This window comes from Lampetra planeri, chromosome 42 (genome assembly GCF_965212315.1).
Source record: "Lampetra planeri chromosome 42, kcLamPlan1.2.h2, whole genome shotgun sequence".
Taxonomy (NCBI): domain Eukaryota; kingdom Metazoa; phylum Chordata; class Hyperoartia; order Petromyzontiformes; family Petromyzontidae; genus Lampetra; species Lampetra planeri.
The window spans coordinates 9,586,689-9,608,137 of NC_136148.1; the positions used below are offsets into that span (position 1 = coordinate 9,586,689).

General features: G+C 53.4%; 1 protein-coding gene across 1 annotated transcript in view; it reads right to left on the minus strand.

Moving 5' to 3' along the window:
* Nucleotides 1–21,449, minus strand: part of LOC144732389 (uncharacterized) — a 198,591-nt gene that overhangs the window by 119,557 nt on the left and 57,585 nt on the right. The window contains exons 3-4 of the mRNA XM_078613899.1: nucleotides 21,055–21,324; nucleotides 8,842–9,138 (exon numbers count right to left, since the gene is read on the minus strand). Coding sequence (XP_078470025.1) covers nucleotides 8,842–9,138; nucleotides 21,055–21,324 — 567 coding nt within the window. The remainder of the gene's footprint in view (nucleotides 1–8,841; nucleotides 9,139–21,054; nucleotides 21,325–21,449) is intronic.

The following is a 21,449-nucleotide window of genomic DNA, read 5'->3' on the forward strand; positions in this document are numbered from 1 at the left end:
AACCGCTCGTTTGCAATTTGGCGAGCCCGCGAATTAAGCCGTGCGGCCTCCCTTGCCTCTGTCAGCTTATGGATATTAAATTTCGAATTTGTTCGTGGTGCGGACAGGCCCAGCTGCGTTTCCATGGGCGGGTCGGCTTCCCGACCGTACATCAGATAGAATGGGGAAAATCCCGTTGCTGGATGGGGGGCCATTCTATACGCGGCGAGGACCCCCGGGACCTGCAGGTCCCAATCAACATGTGCCTCACACACCTGCTGGCACAGCATAGAAGTCAAAGTCCTGTGGAGTCTCTCCACCATCCCGTCCGTCTGTGGGTGGTACGGGGAGGTACGCACCTTCTTAGTACCCAATAGGTCGCACACCTCTTGCAGCAATTTACTTGAAAAAAATTTCCCTTGGTCGGTCAGCAAGCGTTCGGGAGCCCCCTTGTCCAGGACGTAGCCCTGGACAAAGGCGTCTGTCACAGCCGCCGCCGACTGGTTGGCGAGTGGCCACGCCATAGGCCACCGGGTAAAATATTCGACACCCACCAACAGGTACTTATTACCCCTAGGCGTGACTGGAAAAGGCCCCAAAATATCGAGCGCAACGAGCTCGTTAGTGCGCGAGACCTGAATAGATTGCAGCGGTGGATTAGATGCCACGGGCGGTGGTTTCCGTCTGGCGCAATCAACACATCCCTTTAGAATATTCACCACGTCACTCCCCATCCCCGGCCAATAATAGTCACGCTGAAGCAGAGCAAGCATTTTGTTTACTCCCAAATGCAAGAGGCGTTCATGTGCGGCCAGGACAACTTTCCCCCTCACAGCGGAAGGCACCACAAGTGCGTGCCGCCGGGACAAACTATCCCATCTCATTAATAGGCCTTGCTTAAGTACCCAGGAGCCAGTTCGCTCCCGGCCCTCCTCGGGACCCCCCACCCTGCGGCGCAATGCTAGTGTAGGGGTGTTAGAGAGAGGGCCGTTATGCATGGCAGCTTATGGGAAACAAACACAGTGGGCGGGGCTACGTGAGTGCACGGGGGGGGTGCTCTCAACGACGTCCGCACCAGGCAGTCCGGGGCCCCACCCCTCAGCGGGGGTGGAGTATAAAGGGGGATGTGTCAGAGGGCTCGGGGCAGAATGTTAAAGCTAAACCAGTGAAGACCGAAGATCGTCTAGCTAGAGCCCTGGACTCCCCTGGGACGCCGCCCTTGTCAGGGCTGCGCAGGACCGAGCCAGCGGCGTGGTCCCAAGAACCAGAGCTAGTGCTCTGGGACTCCGGGTACCGTAGCCCGACTTACCAGTGTCGGGCCAGACAGCCTCCCCTAGCCCGTTAGTGGAGGACTAGGAGGTAGGTCAGAGATAGCTAGCAGTGTATTCCCAGCTAGCCGGGTGAGGGGGCCGATACCCCCTCTAGTATTGTATGTCCACAGTTGTGACTACTTGTACGGAATAAATACGTGTGCCTCACCAACGGTGTCCAAGAGTCATCAACGGTACTTCACTAGCAGGGAGCTGTCTTCCATTTGGAGACAGCCCCACTCAATCAGCGACAGTGAGAGTAGCGAGTTCTCTCCCTCAGGGGTAGTGGGAACATCCCCGATTGGTGCACCCGCGGTCGCAGCCAACGCCCCCATACCTTCCCCAACTGTCGGTTTACAGCGCGCCGATCCCGATAAGCACGCACATTTGTGAAAAGGCGACAATCGCGACAGGGCATCGGCGTTTGTGTGGCGCAACCCCTTACGGTATGTAGTCGTGAACTGATAGTCCTGGAGGACTTCCAACCACCGTGACAATTGGCCCGAGGGTTGGGCGACCCTCAATGAATACTGAAGCGCCGCGTGGTCCGTCCGGACTGTAAAGTGACGGCCATAGAGATACGGTCTAAATTGTTGTACAAAAAAAACAATAGCAAGCAGCTCGCGACGGGTGACGCAGTAGCGCTGCTCCGCCGGTGACAATACCCTGCTACCATAGGCGACCACCCTTTCGACTCCCCCAACGACTTGCGAGAGCACCCCCCCAATGCCCGTGTTGCTAGCATCCGTGTCTAGCAAGAAGAGACTCGCAAAGTCAAGATAACGCAAGGGTGGGGCACCCACCAAGGCGTCCCGGAGGGAGCAGAACGCGGCCTCATCCTCCGGTCCCCATCGGAACTTGACTCCTTTTGCCGTTAGAGCGTGCAAGGGTTTTGCAATGGTGGCGAAATGCTCAATGAATCGGCGGTAATAAGAAGCAAAACCGATGAAACTGCGCACGTCCGAAACTGACGTGGGCGTCGGCCATGAACTGACAGTCCATCTTCGCAGGATCGGTAGAGATCCCCGAAGAGTCGACAATGTGGCCCAAGTATCTAACGGACTTACGAAGAAGGTGGCATTTGGCCGGTTTAAACTTTAAATTAGCCGATCGCATTCTCAAGAACACCCCTCTCAATCGCTGGAGGTGTTCCTCAAATGTCTTACTGAAAACAATGACATCGTCAAGGTAAATCAAGCACGTATCCCATTGCAAGCCCGACAAAACCAACTCCATAAGGCGCTGAAACGTCGCGGGAGCGGAGTGAAGTCCCATGGGTAACCGGTTAAACTGGAACAGGCCCCCTGGAGTCCGAAATGCTGTCTTAGGTTTAGACTCGTCGTCGAGTGGCAACTGCCAGAATCCCGATAATAAATCAAGAGTCGAAAAATATCGCGCACCAGACAATGCATCGAGGGACTCGTCCATTCTGGGGAGCGGATACGCGTCAGCCACAGAGATTTTATTCAGGCGACGGAAATCTACGCAAAATCGCAAGGACCCGTCCTGCTTTTTAACCAGCACAATAGGTGCTCCCCAAGGACTGGAAGAAGGCGAAATAATGTCGGCTTCCAGCATATTGTTGACGGCCGACTGAACGTGTTCCTTCTCAGCAGGACTCAGTCGGAAGGGATTTTGCCTGACCGGTGCCGCATCGCCCGTTTCAATATGGTGGCGTAACAGGTTCGTGCACCCAATGTCATACTTATGCTTACTGAACACATCAGAAAACTCTATCAGCAACACACGCAGCGCACCCAACTGTACCGTTGACAAATCGTTCGAGTCCGCGCACAGCGAATCGACCCATCCAAGGTCCTCCCTCGCTGTAATGTTCCGCGTGGGGCTCGGATCAACCTGCGCAACCAGCCGCTCTTCCGCAGGGACCCGTGCCGCGTGAGCTAGCACGGTGCCCTGCTGAATAACGGCCGGCCGCAACCCAGCGTTTAAAACCATCACAAACGGGTCCTTGTCAGCCCGAACCAAAGTGTGAGCCACCGACAAATCGAGACCTCCGACAGCCCTATTTGAGGGACCCAAAAGCATGCCTTGTTCCGAGGTCTCTCCCACCCACGGTTTCCGCAACCGGAGGGGAATTAACATCTGTGAACCCGGGGGCACGTGCACGGTCTGTGTTGCCAACGCTTGTATCGTAGCGCACGCCGTCCGAATTTCAGTAGGGTTCGTCAAAAATGAAATACGGCGACCCGATGGTAGTTCAATGCAACGCTGATCGATGAGAATTTTAATGGGCATTTTAGCCAAAAAATCTGTGCCCAATAGACAAGGAACTGCCAAGGAAGAAGAAACGAAAATGGGTCCCGACAATTTTATATCTCCAATGCAAATGGACGCCCTAATCTGACCGATAATGCCCAACGATCCCCCATTAGCGGCGTAAAATGGCACATCCACTGGGAGCAGCGGTCGACATTGGACGGGGAGAATGTTGTAAATGAGGTCCGATATAATAGTCGCCGACGCCCCCGTGTCCACTAACACCCTGACCTCGACCCGTAACGAATCCCGTAACGACGGATGATCCCGCCGAGGCAGCCACTATTCTGTGCCCCAACTCCGACCATTTAATGTCCCTCCGGTCCCGGCCGAACCCCCCTCGCCGAACCGAATCCCCGAACCCTAACCGGCTCTCCTCCGCCGCAACGCGACGGCCCATGTGTGTCGTGCATGTAGGCCGAGCATGTGAGGTGCCGCGACTTGCCGGGGTTAGTAGGGACGACTTGGGGCCTTGGTTGTCGTCCAGCCGAGGTCCCATGGCGCGCTGACGTGGAGCGCGGCAACCGGACGCCACGTGGCCCCGGAGGCCGCAGTTATAACACGTGATGAGGGTCGTCGGAGATCTCGGTTGCTCCAGCTTGCGGGCCGATCACAGAGGCGAACGACCCCCCGACCTCCAGTCCCCCGGTCGTCCCGTGGTGAACGCCTCCTCTCGTGGGCTGACAACTTGGGGTTCGGTGACCACCGGGCCCGGAGCTGAGGCCACGGCAGCGTTGCAGACGACCCCCTGTTTACGTTGAAGGACCTCGTGCGCCTGTATACTTGTTGCGACCCGCAAGGAAGAAATATCGATCTCGTCGGCCGTGTTGATGGGGACCCCCAGGTCCTGCGCCAACTTGAGCAGTTGCTCCAAGACCATCGCGTCCTGGCCCTCCTCGTCTATACGAGGGAACGCGGCGTCGGCGAGAGCCAGCAACGCCGTCCGGTAGGCGAGCACGGTCTCCGTGTCCGCCTTCCGCCTTGCGTAAAAATGATGGCGACACGCCGAGGGAGGTCCGTAGACCTTGGCCATGAGACCCAACGCGGCCTTAAGCGTGGAGCGGTCCGACCTCCGTGCTGACGTGAAGGCCGCGAGCGCGTTGTCGTCCAACATGGCAGGCAGTGCCCGCAGCGCCGTAGCGTCGGACCAGGCGGACATTTCCTGATGCACCAGAAATCTGTGCTGAAATTGGCCCCAGTCCCCGCCATCCGCCTTGAAGGCTGACAATGTTGGAAGGCGCTGTTGAAAGATGAAGTCGTCCTCTGCCTCGTGGTTCCTCTCCGCCGCTCCGTCGGTGTGCAAGATGGCGGCCCCAATGGCGGGTGTCTGATGGCGGTCCACAGCGCGCGTTGATGACGTAAGCGGCCGCGCTTGGAGAACCGCCGCCACGTGGTGCTCGCCGTTCCCGCCAAAAGATGGCCGCGCAGTAGAAAGGGTGGGAATCCCCCAGTCATTTTGGCGGGAATCCGCGGGGCGACCCTGTTGAATGTCCGCCGACGTCCCCGCTCCTCCCGACGTGCTGATCTCCGCCAGGATGGACGCGGCGGCGAGCAGCAGCTCCGCCAGACGGGAGTGCGCCTCGCGGAGCACGGCTTCGGTCCCCAATCGCTCGTCCGGCAACCTCGGCGGATCCTGCGGCGTCGGCATTTCTTCTTCCTCACCCCCCGATGGCAGCTGGCCCGAGTCGTCAAGGTTATCCTCGCGGTCAATCTCGTGAGTCCGACGGGTCTTCCTTGTATCCATGCTTGGAAGACTGGTTCACTTCTGACGCCAGTTGAAGTATTTGAAATGACGGCAGGAAACCACTTGACGGGTAGCACACTTTTTATTAAACCTTGACTTGTCACGATACAACGTGTGGTCACTATTCCTCTGACTACACATACTTCACTTGACACGTGTGGTCACTATTCCTCTGACTACACACACTTCACTTGACACGTGTAGTTACTATGCCTCTGACTACACACACTTCACTTGACACGTGTAGTTACTATGCCTCTGACTACACACACTGCATGCTCACACTGCACTCCGCCCCGTAACGTCCGTGGAGCCTACAGGCCCACCCCAGCTTGGGCGTGGGCCACAACCTCTGAGTCCCAAGGGCCGGCCCTCTCACGGACGCTCGGCCCCGGGTCCCAGGGTTCCGCCTCTGGGTCACACAGAGCCCCGGCCCCTCCAGGACAGCGGGACTAGGTACCGCAGAGCCCTATCTCTTCCTCCTCCGTCTTCAGTCTTCGCTGGTCACTCGCTCCCCGTGCGCCTGCGCGCATCCCCTTATATAGTCCCCGCTCACGGGAGACGGAGTGTATGCGGACCTCGACGTGAGCATCGCTCCTTAGTTGACCAATCACGACGCGCTGTTCCTACGATCCGTTTTCCCCAGCGCGTGTTACCACTACACAACCAATCACGCCGCGCTGCCACACGATCACTCCCTCTCAAGCGCGTCACCGGCACACAGCCAATCACTACGCGCTGACACACGATCCCTACCCCAGCGCGTATCACCACTACACAGGTAACGAGCAGAGATTAGGAGCACACTCTTAAAGGGAGTGCTCCTAATATCAGCTTGTTACCTGTATAAAAGACACCTGTTCACAGAAGAAATCAATCAATCAGATTCCAAACTCTCCACCATGGCCAAGATCCAAAGAGCTCTCCAAGGATGTCAGGGACAAGATTGTAGACCTACACAAGGCTGGAATGGCTACAAGACCATCGCCAAGCAGCTTGGTGAGAAGGTGACAACAGTTGGTTCGATTATTCGCAAATAGAAGAAACACAAAAGAACTGTCAATCTCCCTCGGCCTGGGGCTCCATGCAAGATCTCACCTCGTGGAGTTGCAATGATCATGAGAACGGTGAGGAATCAGCCCAGAACTACACGGGAGGATCTTGTCAATGATCTCAAGGCAGCTGGGACCATAGTCACCAAGAAAACAGTTGGTAACACACTACGCCATGAAGGACTGAAATCCTGCAGTGCCCGCAAGGTCCCCCTGCTCAAGAAAGCACATATACACGCCCGTCTGAAGTTTGCCAATGAACATCTGAATGATTCAGAGGACAACGGGGTGAAAGTGTTGTGGTCAGATGAGACCAAAATTGAGCTCTTTGGCATCAACTCAACTCGCCGTGTTTGGAGGAGGAGGAATGCTGCCAATGACCCCAAGAACACCATCCCTACCATCAAACATGGAGGTGGAAACATTATGCTTTGGGGGTGTTTTTCTGCTAAGGGGACAGGACAACTTCACCGCATCAAAGGGACGATGGACGGGGCCATGTACCGTCAAATCTTGGGTGAGAACCTCCTTCCCTCAGCCAGGGCATTGAAAATGGGTCGTGGATGGGTATTCCAGCATGACAATGACCCAAAACACACGGCCAAGGCAACAAAGGAAAGGCTCAAGAAGAAGCACATTAAGGTCCTGGAGTGGCCTAGCCAGTCTCCAGACCTTAATCCCATAGAAAATCTGTGGAGGGAGCTGAAGGTTCGAGTTGCCAAACGTCAGCCTCGAAACCTTAATGACTTGGAGAAGATCTGCAAAGAGGAGTGGGACAAAATCCCTGCTGAGATGTGTGCAAACCTGGTGGTCAACTACAAGAAACGTCTGACCTCTGTGATTGCCAACAAGGGTTTTGCCACCAAGTACTAAGTTATGTTTTGCAGAGGGGTCAAATACTTAAGTAATAAAGGTCGTTGGGGTGACTTCTGGAATCCGGTCTTTTATTCAACTTGCATTACAGCTTTCCTTCACGCTGCTGACAGGCAGCGTGAGAGGGATAGATAGAGAGAGACGCACTGCCACGTGGCAACCCGGAGCCCCGCTCACGCGTGGCCCCCTTCCTCCGTTCGTTCCCGTTCTGACCATGTGTCGTTCGTCTCCACCCCTATTTAATACCCGGGTCACGTGGTACGTTTCCACCAATCCTGGTTAGCCTCCATGGAATATTCCAGGCTCCCTCCTAGGCTCCCGGGACCACGCCCCTGACTCATCTCCTCATTGGCTGTGGCCAAAGCCAGCAGAAACCAATACTCTACTTACAGCTGTCACCTTCCATTACGTCAGGGCCACGCCCCTAGGCTTCCCCCCATTGGCTATAGACCAGGACCGGCAGAGCCAATCATCATGACGAGTTGCGATACGTCAGTGAGCCGGATATATCCTCACATTACATTTATTTCCCTCATTAAAATGCAAATCAATTTATAACATTTTTGACATGCGTTTTTCTGGATTTTTTTGTTGTTATTCTGTCTCTCACTGTTCAAATAAACCTACCATTAAAATTATAGACTGATCATTTCTTTGTCAGTGGGAAACGTACAAAATCAGCAGGGGATCAAATACTTTTTTCCCTCACTGTACATAATGAGATGCCACTTGGTTGAGCTATCATTTGTGGCCAAGCTGCTTCAGAAAAATAGCTACATAGCTCCGTGGGCATTATTTGGTCAAATAAGAAAAACATTGTTTAGTCTTTGAGAGAGATCGCCCTCGGTGCATAGTCTCTCTCGTTGCAGCTGACGCTTTTCCACGAGGGTTCACGTTGAGAGGTGGCAGACATCAGTCGGCCGATGAGCAGCAAAAAAAAAGCGCCCTGAAGAGCCGATATGATTTTGCTAAATAATGTAAAAGCACCTCTGTGGAATGCCTGCAATGGCGCTCTAGCAACGTCACCGATTTGAAACAGCTTCTAACACATCGCTGCAGTGGTGTCACTGCAGTGCACTCGTAAAGACTCCTTTAAAGTCATTTTCTCATGAACGAAGCTTCAAACTTGTATCGGACAGCCCGGGACCCATGTTGGAGGTGCGTAAGCTACACGACAATGGCAAGTTGTTGTTTTGGGCTGCAGAAATCTTTTATATGCAGAGGGAGATGTGCAGGGTGGCTCAGAAGTCAGGCGGGCCACCTGTGAGTGAACGGGGTGGGGTTCACAAGTGTAGTGACACTCTCAGCCCCTTCACCAGTGAATATAAAAAACAAATGCTGCATTCAATCTGGATGTGTACTTACTTTGGATACATTCCCACTGTGAGAATAAAAAATAAGATTGACCGTGTTGTGATGAACGTTTCTTCTTGCATGCGGAGGGAGCTCTGTGATATCCGCTTTTGTGGGCCGCTCTCCAACACAAAGGGTCACACTACTCTGCGAGGGTTTCATGTGGAACCTTCGTGTCACCGCGTGACGTAATCAAACTGACAACTGACGGACGCCCGGAGACGTGCGCAGGTCACAATGCGGCTTCGCTCACCGGTGAAGGTCACCGTCGCCTGGAACTCCGCGGCCGCCACACTGCCCTCAGTGGCGCTGGCGCCCGCCCACTGGAACTCGAGCGTCAGCTCGCTGCGGCTGGACAGGACACTCCGGAAGGGCGCCGCCGCCGATGGCGCGGCCGGCGCGCCCGCGGAGGCCGGCCGCTCGCTGCAGATGCGCAGGAGGCGCGGCGATGCGGATGGGGGCCCCTCGCCGTCCGGGAAGCCATCACGCACCTCCAGCCAGGGCAGGGCACAGGCGGCTCGCGGCGTCGTGGTCACATCGCTCGCCACGCCTGTCCGGGAAACGCGGCGCCATTAAGAAGCCGCGTGGGTTAAGGTGTGAGACCAGGACAGTGTAGGTTAAGGTGCTAGACCAGGACGGTGTGGGTTAAGGTGCTAGACCAGGACGGAGTGGGTTAAAGGTGTTAGACCAGGATGGAGTGGGTTAAAGTGTTAGACCAGGACAGTGTGGGTTAAAGTGTTAGACCAGGACGGTGTGGGTTAAGGTGCTAGACCAGGACGGAGTGGGTTAAAGTGTTAGACCAGGACAGTGTGGGTTAAGGTGCTAGACCAGGACAGTGTGGGTTAAGGTGCTAGACCAGGACGGAGTGGGTTAAAGGTGTTAGACCAGGATGGAGTGGGTTAAAGTGTTAGACCAGGACAGTGTGGGTTAAAGTGTTAGACCAGGACGGTGTGGGTTAAGGTGCTAGACCAGGACGGAGTGGGTTAAGGTGTTAGACCAGGACAGTGTGGGTTAAGGTGCTAGACCAGGACAGTGTGGGTTAAGGTGCTAGACCAGGACAGTGTGGGTTAAGGTGTTAGACCAGGACGGTGTGGGTTAAGGTGTGAGACCAGGACCGTGTGGGTTAAGGTGCTAGACCAGGACGGAGTGGGTTAAAGGTGTTAGACCAGGATGGAGTGGGTTAAAGTGTTAGACCAGGACAGTGTGGGTTAAAGTGTTAGACCAGGACGGTGTGGGTTAAGGTGCTAGACCAGGACGGAGTGGGTTAAAGTGTTAGACCAGGACGGTGTGGGTTAAGGTGTTAGACCAGGACGGAGTGGGTTAAAGTGTTAGACCAGGACAGTGTGGGTTAAAGGTGCTAGACAAGGACGGAGTGGGTTAAGGTGTTAGACCAGGACAGTGTGGGTTAAGGTGCTAGACCAGGACAGTGTGGGTTAAGGTGCTAGACCAGGACAGTGTGGGTTAAGGTGTTAGACCAGGACGGTGTGGGTTAAGGTGTGAGACCAGGACGGTGTGGGTTAAAGTGTTAGACCAGGACAGTGTGGGTTAAAGTGTTCGACCAGGACAGAGTGGGTTAAGGTGCTAGACCAGGACGGAGTGGGTTAAGGTGTTAGACCAGGACGGTGTGGGTTAAGGTGTTAGACCAGGACGGTGTGGGTTAAGGTGTTAGACCAGGACAGTGTGGGTTAAAGTGTAAGACCAGGACAGTGTGGGTTAATGTGTTAGACCAGGACGGTGTGGGTTAAAGTGTTAGACCAGGACGGAGTGGGTTAAAGTGTTAGACCAGGACAATGTGGGTTAAGGTGTTAGACCAGAACGGAGTGGGTTAAGGTGTTAGACCAGGACGGAGTGGGTTAAGGTGTTAGACCAGGACAGTGTGGGTTAAGGTGTTAGACCAGGGCGGAGTGGGTTAAGGTGTTAGACCAGGACGGAGTGGGTTAAGGTGTTAGACCAGGACACTGTGGGTTAAGGTGTTAGACCAGGACGGAGTGGGTTAAGGTGTTAGACCAGGACGGTGTGGGTTAAGGTGATAGATCAGGACAGTGTGGGTTAAGGTGTTAGACCAGGGCGGAGTGGGTTAAGGTGTTAGACCAGGACAGTGTGGGTTAAGGTGTAAAACCAGGACGAAGTGGGTTAAAGTGTTAGACCAGGACGGAGTGGGTTAAAGCATTAGACCAGGACGGTGTGGGTTAAGGTGTTAGACCAGGACAGTGTGGGTTAAAGTGTTAGACCAGGACGGAGTGGGTTAAAGTGTTAGACCAGGACGGTGTGGGTTAAGGTGTTAGACCAGGACGGAGTGGGTTAAAGTGTTAGACCAGGACGGTGTGGGTTAATGTGTTAGACCAGGACGGTGTGGGTTAAGGTGTTAGACCAGGACGGTGTGGGTTAAGGTGTGAGACCAGGACAGTGTGGGTTAAGGTGTTAGACCAGGACGGAGTGGGTTAAGGTGTTAGACCAGGACAGTGTGGGTTAAGGTGTTAGACCAGGACGGTGTGGGATAAGGTGTTAGACCAGGATGGTGCGGGTTAAGGTGTGAGACCAGGTCGTTGTGGGTTAAGGTGTTAGACCAGGACAGTGTGGGTTAAGGTGATAGACAAGGACGGTGTGGGTTACGGTGTGAGACCAGGTCGGTATGGGTTAAGGTGTGAGACCAGGACAGTGTGGGTTAAGGTGTTAGACCAGGACAGTGTGGGTTAAGGTGTTAGACCAGGACACTGTGGGTTAAGGTGTTAGACCAGGACAGTGTGGGTTAAGGTGTTAGACCAGGACGGTGTGGGTTAAGGTGTTAGACCAGGACGGTGTGGGTTAAGGTGTTAGACCAGGACAGTGTGGGTTAAGGTGTGAGACCAGGACAGTGTGGGTTAAGGTGTTAGACCAGGACAGTGTGGGTTAAGGTGTTAGACCAGGACGGTGTGGGTTAAGGTGTTAGACCAGGACAGTGTGGGTTAAGGTGTGAGACCAAGACAGTGTGGGTTAAGGTGTTAGACCAGGACGGAGTGGGTTAAAGTGTTAGACCAGGACGGTGTGGGTTAAGGTGTTAGACCAGGACAGTGTGGGTTAAAGTGTTAGACCAGGACGGAGTGGGTTAAATTGTTAGACCAGGACGGTGTAGGTTAAGGTGTTAGACCAGGATGGAGTGGGTTAAAGTGTTAGACTAGGACAGTGTGGGTTAAGGTGCTAGACCAGGACGGTGTGGGTTAAGGTGTTAGACCAGGACGGTGTGGGTTAAAGTGTTAGACCAGGACAGTGTGGGTTAAAGTGTTAGACCAGGACGGAGTGGGTTAAAGTGTTAGACCAGGACGGTGTGGGTTAAGGTGTTAGACCAGGACGGAGTGGGTTAAAGTGTTAGACCAGGACAGTGTGGGTTAAAGTGTTAGACCAGGACAGTGTGGGTTAAAGTGTTAGACCAGGACGGTGTGGGTTAAAGGTGTTAGACCAGGACGGAGTGGGTTAAGGTGTTAGACCAGTACAGTGTGGGCTAAGGTGTTAGACCAGGACGGAGTGGGTTAAGGTGTGAGACCAGGACGGTGTGGGTTAAAGTGTTAGACCAGGACAGTGTGGGTTAAGGTGTTAGACCAGGGCGGAGTCGGTTAAGGTGTTAGACCAGGACAGTGTGGGTTAAGGTGTGAGACCAGGACAGTGTGGGTTAAAGTGTTAGACTAGGACAGTGTGGGATAAAGGTGTTAGACCAGGACGGAGTAGGTTAAGGTGTTAGACCAGGACGGTGTGGGTTAAGGTGTTAGACCAGGACAGTGTGGGTTAAGGTGTTAGACCAGGGCGGAGTCGGTTAAGGTGTTAGACCAGGACAGTGTGGGTTAAGGTGTGAGACCAGGACAGTGTGGGTTAAAGTGTTAGACTAGGACAGTGTGGGTTAAGGTGTTAGAGCAGGACGAAGTGGGTTAAAGTGTTAGACCAGGACGGAGTGGGTTAAAGTGTTAGACCAGGACGGTGTGGGTTAAGGTGTTAGACCAGGACAGTGTGGGTTAAAGTGTTAGACCAGGACGGAGTGGGTTAAAGTGTTAGACCAGGACGGTGTGGGTTAAGGTGTTAAACCAGGACGGAGTGGGTTAAAGTGTTAGACTAGGACAGTGTGGGTTAAGGTGCTAGACCAGGACGGTGTGGGTTAAGGTGTTAGACCAGGACGGTGTGGGTTAAGGTGTTAGACCAGGACAGTGTGGGTTAAGGTGTGAGACCAGGACGGCGTGGGTTAAGGTGTTAGACCAGGACAGTGTGGGTTAAGGTGCTAGACCAGGGCAGTGTAGGTTAAGGTGTTAGACCAGGACAGTGTGGGTTAAGGTGGTAGACCAGGACAGTGTGGATTAAAGTGTTAGACCAGGACGGTGTGGGTTAAGGTGCTAGACCAGGATGGAGTTGGTTAAAGTGTTAGACCAGGACGGTGTGGGTTAAGGTGTTAGACCAGGACGGTGTGGGTTAAGGTGTTAGACCAGGACGGTGTGGGTTAAGGTGTTAGACCAGGACGGTGTGGGTTAAGGTGTTAGACCAGGACGGTGTGGGTTAAGGTGTTAGACCAGGACGGTGTGGGTTAAGGTGTGAGACCAGGACAGTGTGGATTAAGGTGTTAGACCAGGACGGAGTGGGTTAAGGTGTTAGACCAGGACAGTGTGGGTTAAGGTGCTAGACCAGGACGGAGTGGGTTAAAGTGTTAGACCAGGACGGTGTGGGTTAAGGTGTTAGACCAGGACAGTGTGGGTTAAAGTGTTAGACCAGGACTGAGTGGGTTAAGGTGTTAGACCAGGACGGAGTGGGTTAAGGTGTTAGACCAGGACACTGTGGGTTAAGGTGTTAGACCAGGACGGAGTGGGTTAAGGTGTTAGACCAGGACGGTGTGGGTTAAGGTGATAGATCAGGACAGTGTGGGTTAAGGTGTTAGACCAGGGCGGAGTGGGTTAAGGTGTTAGACCAGGACGGAGTGGGTTAAGGTGTTAGACCAGGACACTGTGGGTTAAGGTGTTAGACCAGGACGGAGTGGGTTAAGGTGTTAGACCAGGACGGTGTGGGTTAAGGTGATAGATCAGGACAGTGTGGGTTAAGGTGTTAGACCAGGGCGGAGTGGGTTAAGGTGTTAGACCAGGACAGTGTGGGTTAAGGTGTGAAACCAGGACGAAGTGGGTTAAAGTGTTAGACCAGGACGGAGTGGGTTAAAGCATTAGACCAGGACGGTGTGGGTTAAGGTGTTAGACCAGGACAGTGTGGGTTAAAGTGTTAGACCAGGACGGAGTGGGTTAAAGTGTTAGACCAGGACGGTGTGGGTTAAGGTGTTAGACCAGGACGGAGTGGGTTAAAGTGTTAGACCAGGACGGTGTGGGTTAATGTGTTAGACCAGGACGGTGTGGGTTAAGGTGTTAGACCAGGACGGTGTGGGTTAAGGTGTGAGACCAGGACAGTGTGGGTTAAGGTGTTAGACCAGGACGGAGTGGGTTAAGGTGTTAGACCAGGACGGTGTGGGATAAGGTGTTAGACCAGGATGGTGCGGGTTAAGGTGTGAGACCAGGTCGTTGTGGGTTAAGGTGTTAGACCAGGACAGTGTGGGTTAAGGTGATAGACAAGGACGGTGTGGGTTACGGTGTGAGACCAGGTCGGTATGGGTTAAGGTGTGAGACCAGGACAGTGTGGGTTAAGGTGTTAGACCAGGACAGTGTGGGTTAAGGTGTTAGACCAGGACACTGTGGGTTAAGGTGTTAGACCAGGACAGTGTGGGTTAAGGTGTTAGACCAGGACGGTGTGGGTTAAGGTGTTAGACCAGGACGGTGTGGGTTAAGGTGTTAGACCAGGACAGTGTGGGTTAAGGTGTGAGACCAGGACAGTGTGGGTTAAGGTGTTAGACCAGGACAGTGTGGGTTAAGGTGTTAGACCAGGACGGTGTGGGTTAAGGTGTTAGACCAGGACAGTGTGGGTTAAGGTGTGAGACCAAGACAGTGTGGGTTAAGGTGTTAGACCAGGACGGAGTGGGTTAAAGTGTTAGACCAGGACGGTGTGGGTTAAGGTGTTAGACCAGGACAGTGTGGGTTAAAGTGTTAGACCAGGACGGAGTGGGTTAAATTGTTAGACCAGGACGGTGTAGGTTAAGGTGTTAGACCAGGATGGAGTGGGTTAAAGTGTTAGACTAGGACAGTGTGGGTTAAGGTGCTAGACCAGGACGGTGTGGGTTAAGGTGTTAGACCAGGACGGTGTGGGTTAAAGTGTTAGACCAGGACAGTGTGGGTTAAAGTGTTAGACCAGGACGGAGTGGGTTAAAGTGTTAGACCAGGACGGTGTGGGTTAAGGTGTTAGACCAGGACGGAGTGGGTTAAAGTGTTAGACCAGGACAGTGTGGGTTAAAGTGTTAGACCAGGACAGTGTGGGTTAAAGTGTTAGACCAGGACGGTGTGGGTTAAAGGTGTTAGACCAGGACGGAGTGGGTTAAGGTGTTAGACCAGTACAGTGTGGGCTAAGGTGTTAGACCAGGACGGAGTGGGTTAAGGTGTGAGACCAGGACGGTGTGGGTTAAAGTGTTAGACCAGGACAGTGTGGGTTAAGGTGTTAGACCAGGGCGGAGTCGGTTAAGGTGTTAGACCAGGACAGTGTGGGTTAAGGTGTGAGACCAGGACAGTGTGGGTTAAAGTGTTAGACTAGGACAGTGTGGGATAAAGGTGTTAGACCAGGACGGAGTAGGTTAAGGTGTTAGACCAGGACGGTGTGGGTTAAGGTGTTAGACCAGGACAGTGTGGGTTAAGGTGTTAGACCAGGGCGGAGTCGGTTAAGGTGTTAGACCAGGACAGTGTGGGTTAAGGTGTGAGACCAGGACAGTGTGGGTTAAAGTGTTAGACTAGGACAGTGTGGGTTAAGGTGTTAGAGCAGGACGAAGTGGGTTAAAGTGTTAGACCAGGACGGAGTGGGTTAAAGTGTTAGACCAGGACGGTGTGGGTTAAGGTGTTAGACCAGGACAGTGTGGGTTAAAGTGTTAGACCAGGACGGAGTGGGTTAAAGTGTTAGACCAGGACGGTGTGGGTTAAGGTGTTAAACCAGGACGGAGTGGGTTAAAGTGTTAGACTAGGACAGTGTGGGTTAAGGTGCTAGACCAGGACGGTGTGGGTTAAGGTGTTAGACCAGGACGGTGTGGGTTAAGGTGTTAGACCAGGACAGTGTGGGTTAAGGTGTGAGACCAGGACGGCGTGGGTTAAGGTGTTAGACCAGGACAGTGTGGGTTAAGGTGCTAGACCAGGGCAGTGTAGGTTAAGGTGTTAGACCAGGACAGTGTGGGTTAAGGTGGTAGACCAGGACAGTGTGGATTAAAGTGTTAGACCAGGACGGTGTGGGTTAAGGTGCTAGACCAGGATGGAGTTGGTTAAAGTGTTAGACCAGGACGGTGTGGGTTAAGGTGTTAGACCAGGACGGTGTGGGTTAAGGTGTTAGACCAGGACGGTGTGGGTTAAGGTGTTAGACCAGGACGGTGTGGGTTAAGGTGTTAGACCAGGACGGTGTGGGTTAAGGTGTTAGACCAGGACGGTGTGGGTTAAGGTGTGAGACCAGGACAGTGTGGATTAAGGTGTTAGACCAGGACGGAGTGGGTTAAGGTGTTAGACCAGGACAGTGTGGGTTAAGGTGCTAGACCAGGACGGAGTGGGTTAAAGTGTTAGACCAGGACGGTGTGGGTTAAGGTGTTAGACCAGGACAGTGTGGGTTAAAGTGTTAGACCAGGACTGAGTGGGTTAAAGTGTTAGACCAGGACGGTGTGGGTTAAGGTGTTAAACCAGGATGGAGTGGGTTAAAGTGTTAGACTAGGACAGTGTGGGTTAAGGTGCTAGACCAGGACGGTGTGGGTTAAGGTGTTAGACCAGGACGGTGTGGGTTAAGGTGTTAGACCAGGACAGTGTGGGTTAAGGTGTGAGACCAGGACGGCGTGGGTTAAGGTGTTAGACCAGGATAGTGTGGGTTAAGGTGCTAGACCAGGGCAGTGTAGGTTAAGGTGTTAGACCAGGACAGTGTGGGTTAAGGTGGTAGACCAGGACAGTGTGGATTAAAGTGTTAGACCAGGACGGTGTGGGTTAAGGTGCTAGACCAGGATGGAGTTGGTTAAAGTGTTAGACCAGGACGGTGTGGGTTAAGGTGTTAGACCAGGACGGTGTGGGTTAAGGTGTTAGACCAGGACGGTGTGGGTTAAGGTGTTAGACCAGGACGGTGTGGGTTAAGGTGTTAGACCAGGACGGTGTGGGTTAAGGTGTTAGACCAGGACGGTGTGGGTTAAGGTGTGAGACCAGGACAGTGTGGATTAAGGTGTTAGACCAGGACGGAGTGGGTTAAGGTGTTAGACCAGGACAGTGTGGGTTAAGGTGCTAGACCAGGACGGAGTGGGTTAAAGTGTTAGACCAGGACGGTGTGGGTTAAGGTGTTAGACCAGGACGGTGTGGGTTAAGGTGTTAGACCAGGACGGTGTGGGTTAAGGTGTGAGACCAGGACAGTGTGGGTTAAGGTGTTAGACCAGGACGGAGTGGGTTAAGGTGTTAGACCAGGACAGTGTGGGTTAAGGTGCTAGACCAGGACGGTGTGGGTTAAGGTGTTAGACCAGGACGATGTGGGTTAAGGTGTTAGACCAGGACGGAGTGGGTTAAGGTGTTAGACCAGGACGGTGTGGGTTACGGTGTGAGACCAGGTCGGTATGGGTTAAGGTGTGAGACCAGGACAGTGTGGGTTAAGGTGTTAGACCAGGACAGTGTGGGTTAAGGTGTTAGACCAGGACGCTGTGGGTTAAGGTGTTAGACCAGGACAGTGTGGGTTAAGGTGTTAGACCAGGACGGTGTGGGTTAAGGTGTTAGACCAGGACGGTGTGGGTTAAGGTGTTAGACCAGGACAGTGTGGGTTAAGGTGTGAGACCAGGACAGTGTAGGTTAAGGTGTTAGACCAGGACGGTGTGGGTTAAGGTGTTAGACCAGGACGGTGTGGGTTAAGGTGTGAGACCAGGACAGTGTGGGTTAAGGTGTTAGACCAGGACGGAGTGGGTTAAGGTGTTAGACCAGGACAGTGTGGGTTAAGGTGCTAGACCAGGGCGGTGTGGGTTAAGGTGTTAGACCAGGACGGTGTGGGTTAAGGTGTTAGACCAGGACGGAGTGGGTTAAGGTGTTAGACCAGGACAGTGTGGGTTAAGGTGTTAGACCAGGACGGTGTGGGTTAAGGTGTTAGACCAGGACAGTGTGGGTTAAGGTGTGAGACCAGGACGGCGTGGGTTAAGGTGTTAGACCAGGACAGTGTGGGTTAAGGTGCTAGACCAGGGCAGTGTAGGTTAAGGTGTTAGACCAGGACAGTGTGGGTTAAGGTGGTAGACCAGGACAGTGTGGGTTAAAGTGTTAGACCAGGACGGTGTGGGTTAAGGTGTTAGACCAGGACGGTGTGGGTTAAGGTGTTAGACCAGGACGGTGTGGGTTAAGGTGTTAGACCAGGACGGTGTGGGTTAAGGTGTTAGACCAGGACGGTGTGGGTTAAGGTGTTAGACCAGGACGGTGTGGGTTAAGGTGTGAGACCAGGACAGTGTGGGTTAAGGTGTTAGACCAGGACGGAGTGGGTTAAGGTGTTAGACCAGGACGGTGTGGGTTAAGGTGCTAGACCAGGACGGAGTGGGTTAAAGTGTTAGACCAGGACGGTGTGGGTTAAGGTGTTAGACCAGGACGGTGTGGGTTAAGGTGTTAGACCAGGACGGTGTGGGTTAAGGTGTGAGACCAGGACAGTGTGGGTTAAGGTGTTAGACCAGGACGGAGTGGGTTAAGGTGTTAGACCAGGACAGTGTGGGTTAAGGTGCTAGACCAGGACGGAGTGGGTTAAAGTGTTAGACCAGGACGGTGTGGGTTAAGGTGTTAGACCAGGACGGTGTGGGTTAAGGTGTTAGACCAGGACGGTGTGGGTTAAGGTGTGAGACCAGGACAGTGTGGGTTAAGGTGTTAGACCAGGACGGAGTGGGTTAAGGTGTTAGACCAGGACAGTGTGGGTTAAGGTGCTAGACCAGGACGGTGTGGGTTAAGGTGTTAGACCAGGACGGTGTGGGTTAAGGTGTTAGACCAGGACAGTGTGGGTTAAGGTGTGAGACCAGGACAGTGTGGGTTAAGGTGTTAGACCAGGACGGTGTGGGTTAAGGTGTTAGACCAGGACGGTGTGGGTTAAGGTGTGAGACCAGGACAGTGTGGGTTAAGGTGTTAGACCAGGACGGAGTGGGTTAAGGTGTTAGACCAGGACAGTGTGGGTTAAGGTGTTAGACCAGGACGGTGTGGGTTAAGGTGTTAGACCAGGACGGTGTGGGTTAAGGTGTGAGACCAGGTCGGTGTGGGTTAAGGTGTTAGACCAGGACAGTGTGGGTTAAGGTGTTAGACCAGGACGGTGTGGGTTACGGTGTGAGACCAGGTCGGTATGGGTTAAGGTGTTAGACCAGGACAGTGTGGGTTAAGGTGTTAGACCAGGACGCTGTGGGTTAAGGTATTAGACCAGGACAGTGTGGGTTAAGGTGTTAGACCAGGACGGTGTGGGTTAAGGTGTTAGACCAGGACGGTGTGGGTTAAGGTGTTAGACCAGGACAGTGTGGGTTAAGGTGTGAGACCAGGACAGTGTGGGTTAAGGTGTTAGACCAGGACAGTGTGGGTTAAGGTGTTAGACCAGGACGGTGTGGGTTAAGGTGTTAGACCAGGACAGTGTGGGTTAAGGTGTGAGACCAGGACAGTGTGGGTTAAGGTGTTAGACCAGGACAGTGTGGGTTAAGGTGTTAGACCAGGACAGTGTGGGTTAAGGTGTGAGACCAGGACAGTGTGGGTTAAGGTGTTAGACCAGGACGGAGTGGGTTAAAGTGTTAGACCAGGACGGTGTGGGTTAAGGTGTTAGACCAGGACAGTGTGGGTTAAAGTGTTAGACCAGGACGGTGTAGGTTAAGGTGTTAGACCAGGACGGAGTGGGTTAAAGTGTTAGACTAGGACAGTGTGGGTTAAGGTGCTAGACCAGGACGGTGTGGGTTAAGGTGTTACACCAGGACGGTGTGGGTTAAAGTGTTAGACCAGGACAGTGTGGGTTAAAGTGTTAGACCAGGACGGAGTGGGTTAAAGTGTTAGACCAGGACGGTGTGGGTTAAGGTGTTAGACCAGGACGGAGTGGGTTAAAGTGTTAGACCAGGACAGTGTGGGTTAAAGTGTTAGACTAGTACAGTGTGGGTCAAGGTGCTAGACCAGGTCGGTGTGGGTTAAGGTGTTAGACCAGGACGGTGTGGGTTAAAGTGTTAGACCAGGACAGTGTGGGTTAAAGTGTTAGACCAGGACAGTGTGGGTTAAAGTGTTAGACCAGGACAGTGTGGGTTAAAGTGTTAGACCAGGACGGTGTGGGTTAAGGTGCTAGACCAGGACAGTGTGGGTTAATGTGCCAGACCAGGACGGAGTGGGTTAAAGTGTTAGACCAGGATGGTGTGGGTTAAGGTGTTAGACCAGGACGGTGTGGGATCAATGTGTGAGACCAGGACGGTGTGGGTTAAGGTGTGAGACCAGGACAGTGTGGGTTAAGGTGTGGTGTTTGCCCAAGGGTGTGGGTTTGTGAAACCAGAGTGGCATACTGTACGTGAGACGAAGGTGAAGTGGATCAGGCCATGGTGGGCATTGCCAAAATGAATTTTAACAAAAAACAAATTCAAGTAGTTGATCTAGCTCAGGAGCGGAATGCATGAGCCAGAAGAGAATGTGTGCGGGATGGAGACAAGTCATGATTCATGCGCAGAAAGGTTTCTCAATCCGCAAAACACAACATAAATCCCAGAATGTTTTTCATATCAAGATCACAACACCATGTCTACTCGAGGGAAGTCTGGTTTGCGGGGTCAGCGTTGGCACGCGTGTAGCTGCCAACCTGCACCGACCGGCATGGTAAAGTGCTGTTACATGAACATATTGGCGATTCGCAAGCCCAGTCAGAAATTTTTGCGGGGTGGTGGTGTTTGGTGCGTCAAAATCAGTTCTCATGATTTCGAAGCAGTCGGAAGATGAACGTTACGTGAGCAGCTGAATATGAAGCATCGCAGGCTGTTGCCGTATAGCAGCACCCAGCCTGATGTTTTGACTCATGCCCTAGACTTGATCGGATGGGTTCCTCGATTCAACAGACCCAAATCAACGGTCAATGTTGACCTTTTTTAGCAATTCTCAGTAGACTGAATAAATTAAAGACTGGTAAACAGATTTGCTGATTCAAATTTAGATTTGAAACTGTTTAATGAGGGCCAGAGTGTTATGTTGCACCGGTGTACCGCCAATATGTCCAACTAACCCCCACGACCCACACAGCAGGCTATATAAAATTTTGTGCCTTGGTAACTTGCTTTTCTAGTTGTTACCACCATCCACTGCTACTTAGTTAGGCACAACTAATCACGATAAAATTACACAATTCGATACTTGCACACGTATCCCTCGGTTTACGAAAGTTCGGTGGAAGACATTTTGCCGGCACTGACCGGGAGGTAGGTATGGTGCGGGCGGGCCGGAGGGAGCGGGCGACGCGTGAACGTGCAGGCCCGGCGGCAGCGGGGGAGCGTGCTGCTGCGGGACCAGCGGGGCCGCCGCTGGCGCCGCGCGCCCGTGGGCCGCGAGCCGCGTCACGTTGAGGGCCACCAAGTGTCCGGCGGGCGCGCGGATGTGCACTACGCACGACGTGGAGCCTCCTCGCTGCTGCAGCGACGTCACCGCCAGGCGCTCAGCGAGCTCCGCCCACGGGGGCACGCATTCTGGGGGGGGGGGGGGTTGCGGGGGGGGGGGTGCGGGGGGAGGGGGGGTGAGAGACAGGGGAGGACGAACAATACGCGCGTGAGGTCAGGGTGCAGCCCCGCGACCGCTCGCTCACAAACCGCTG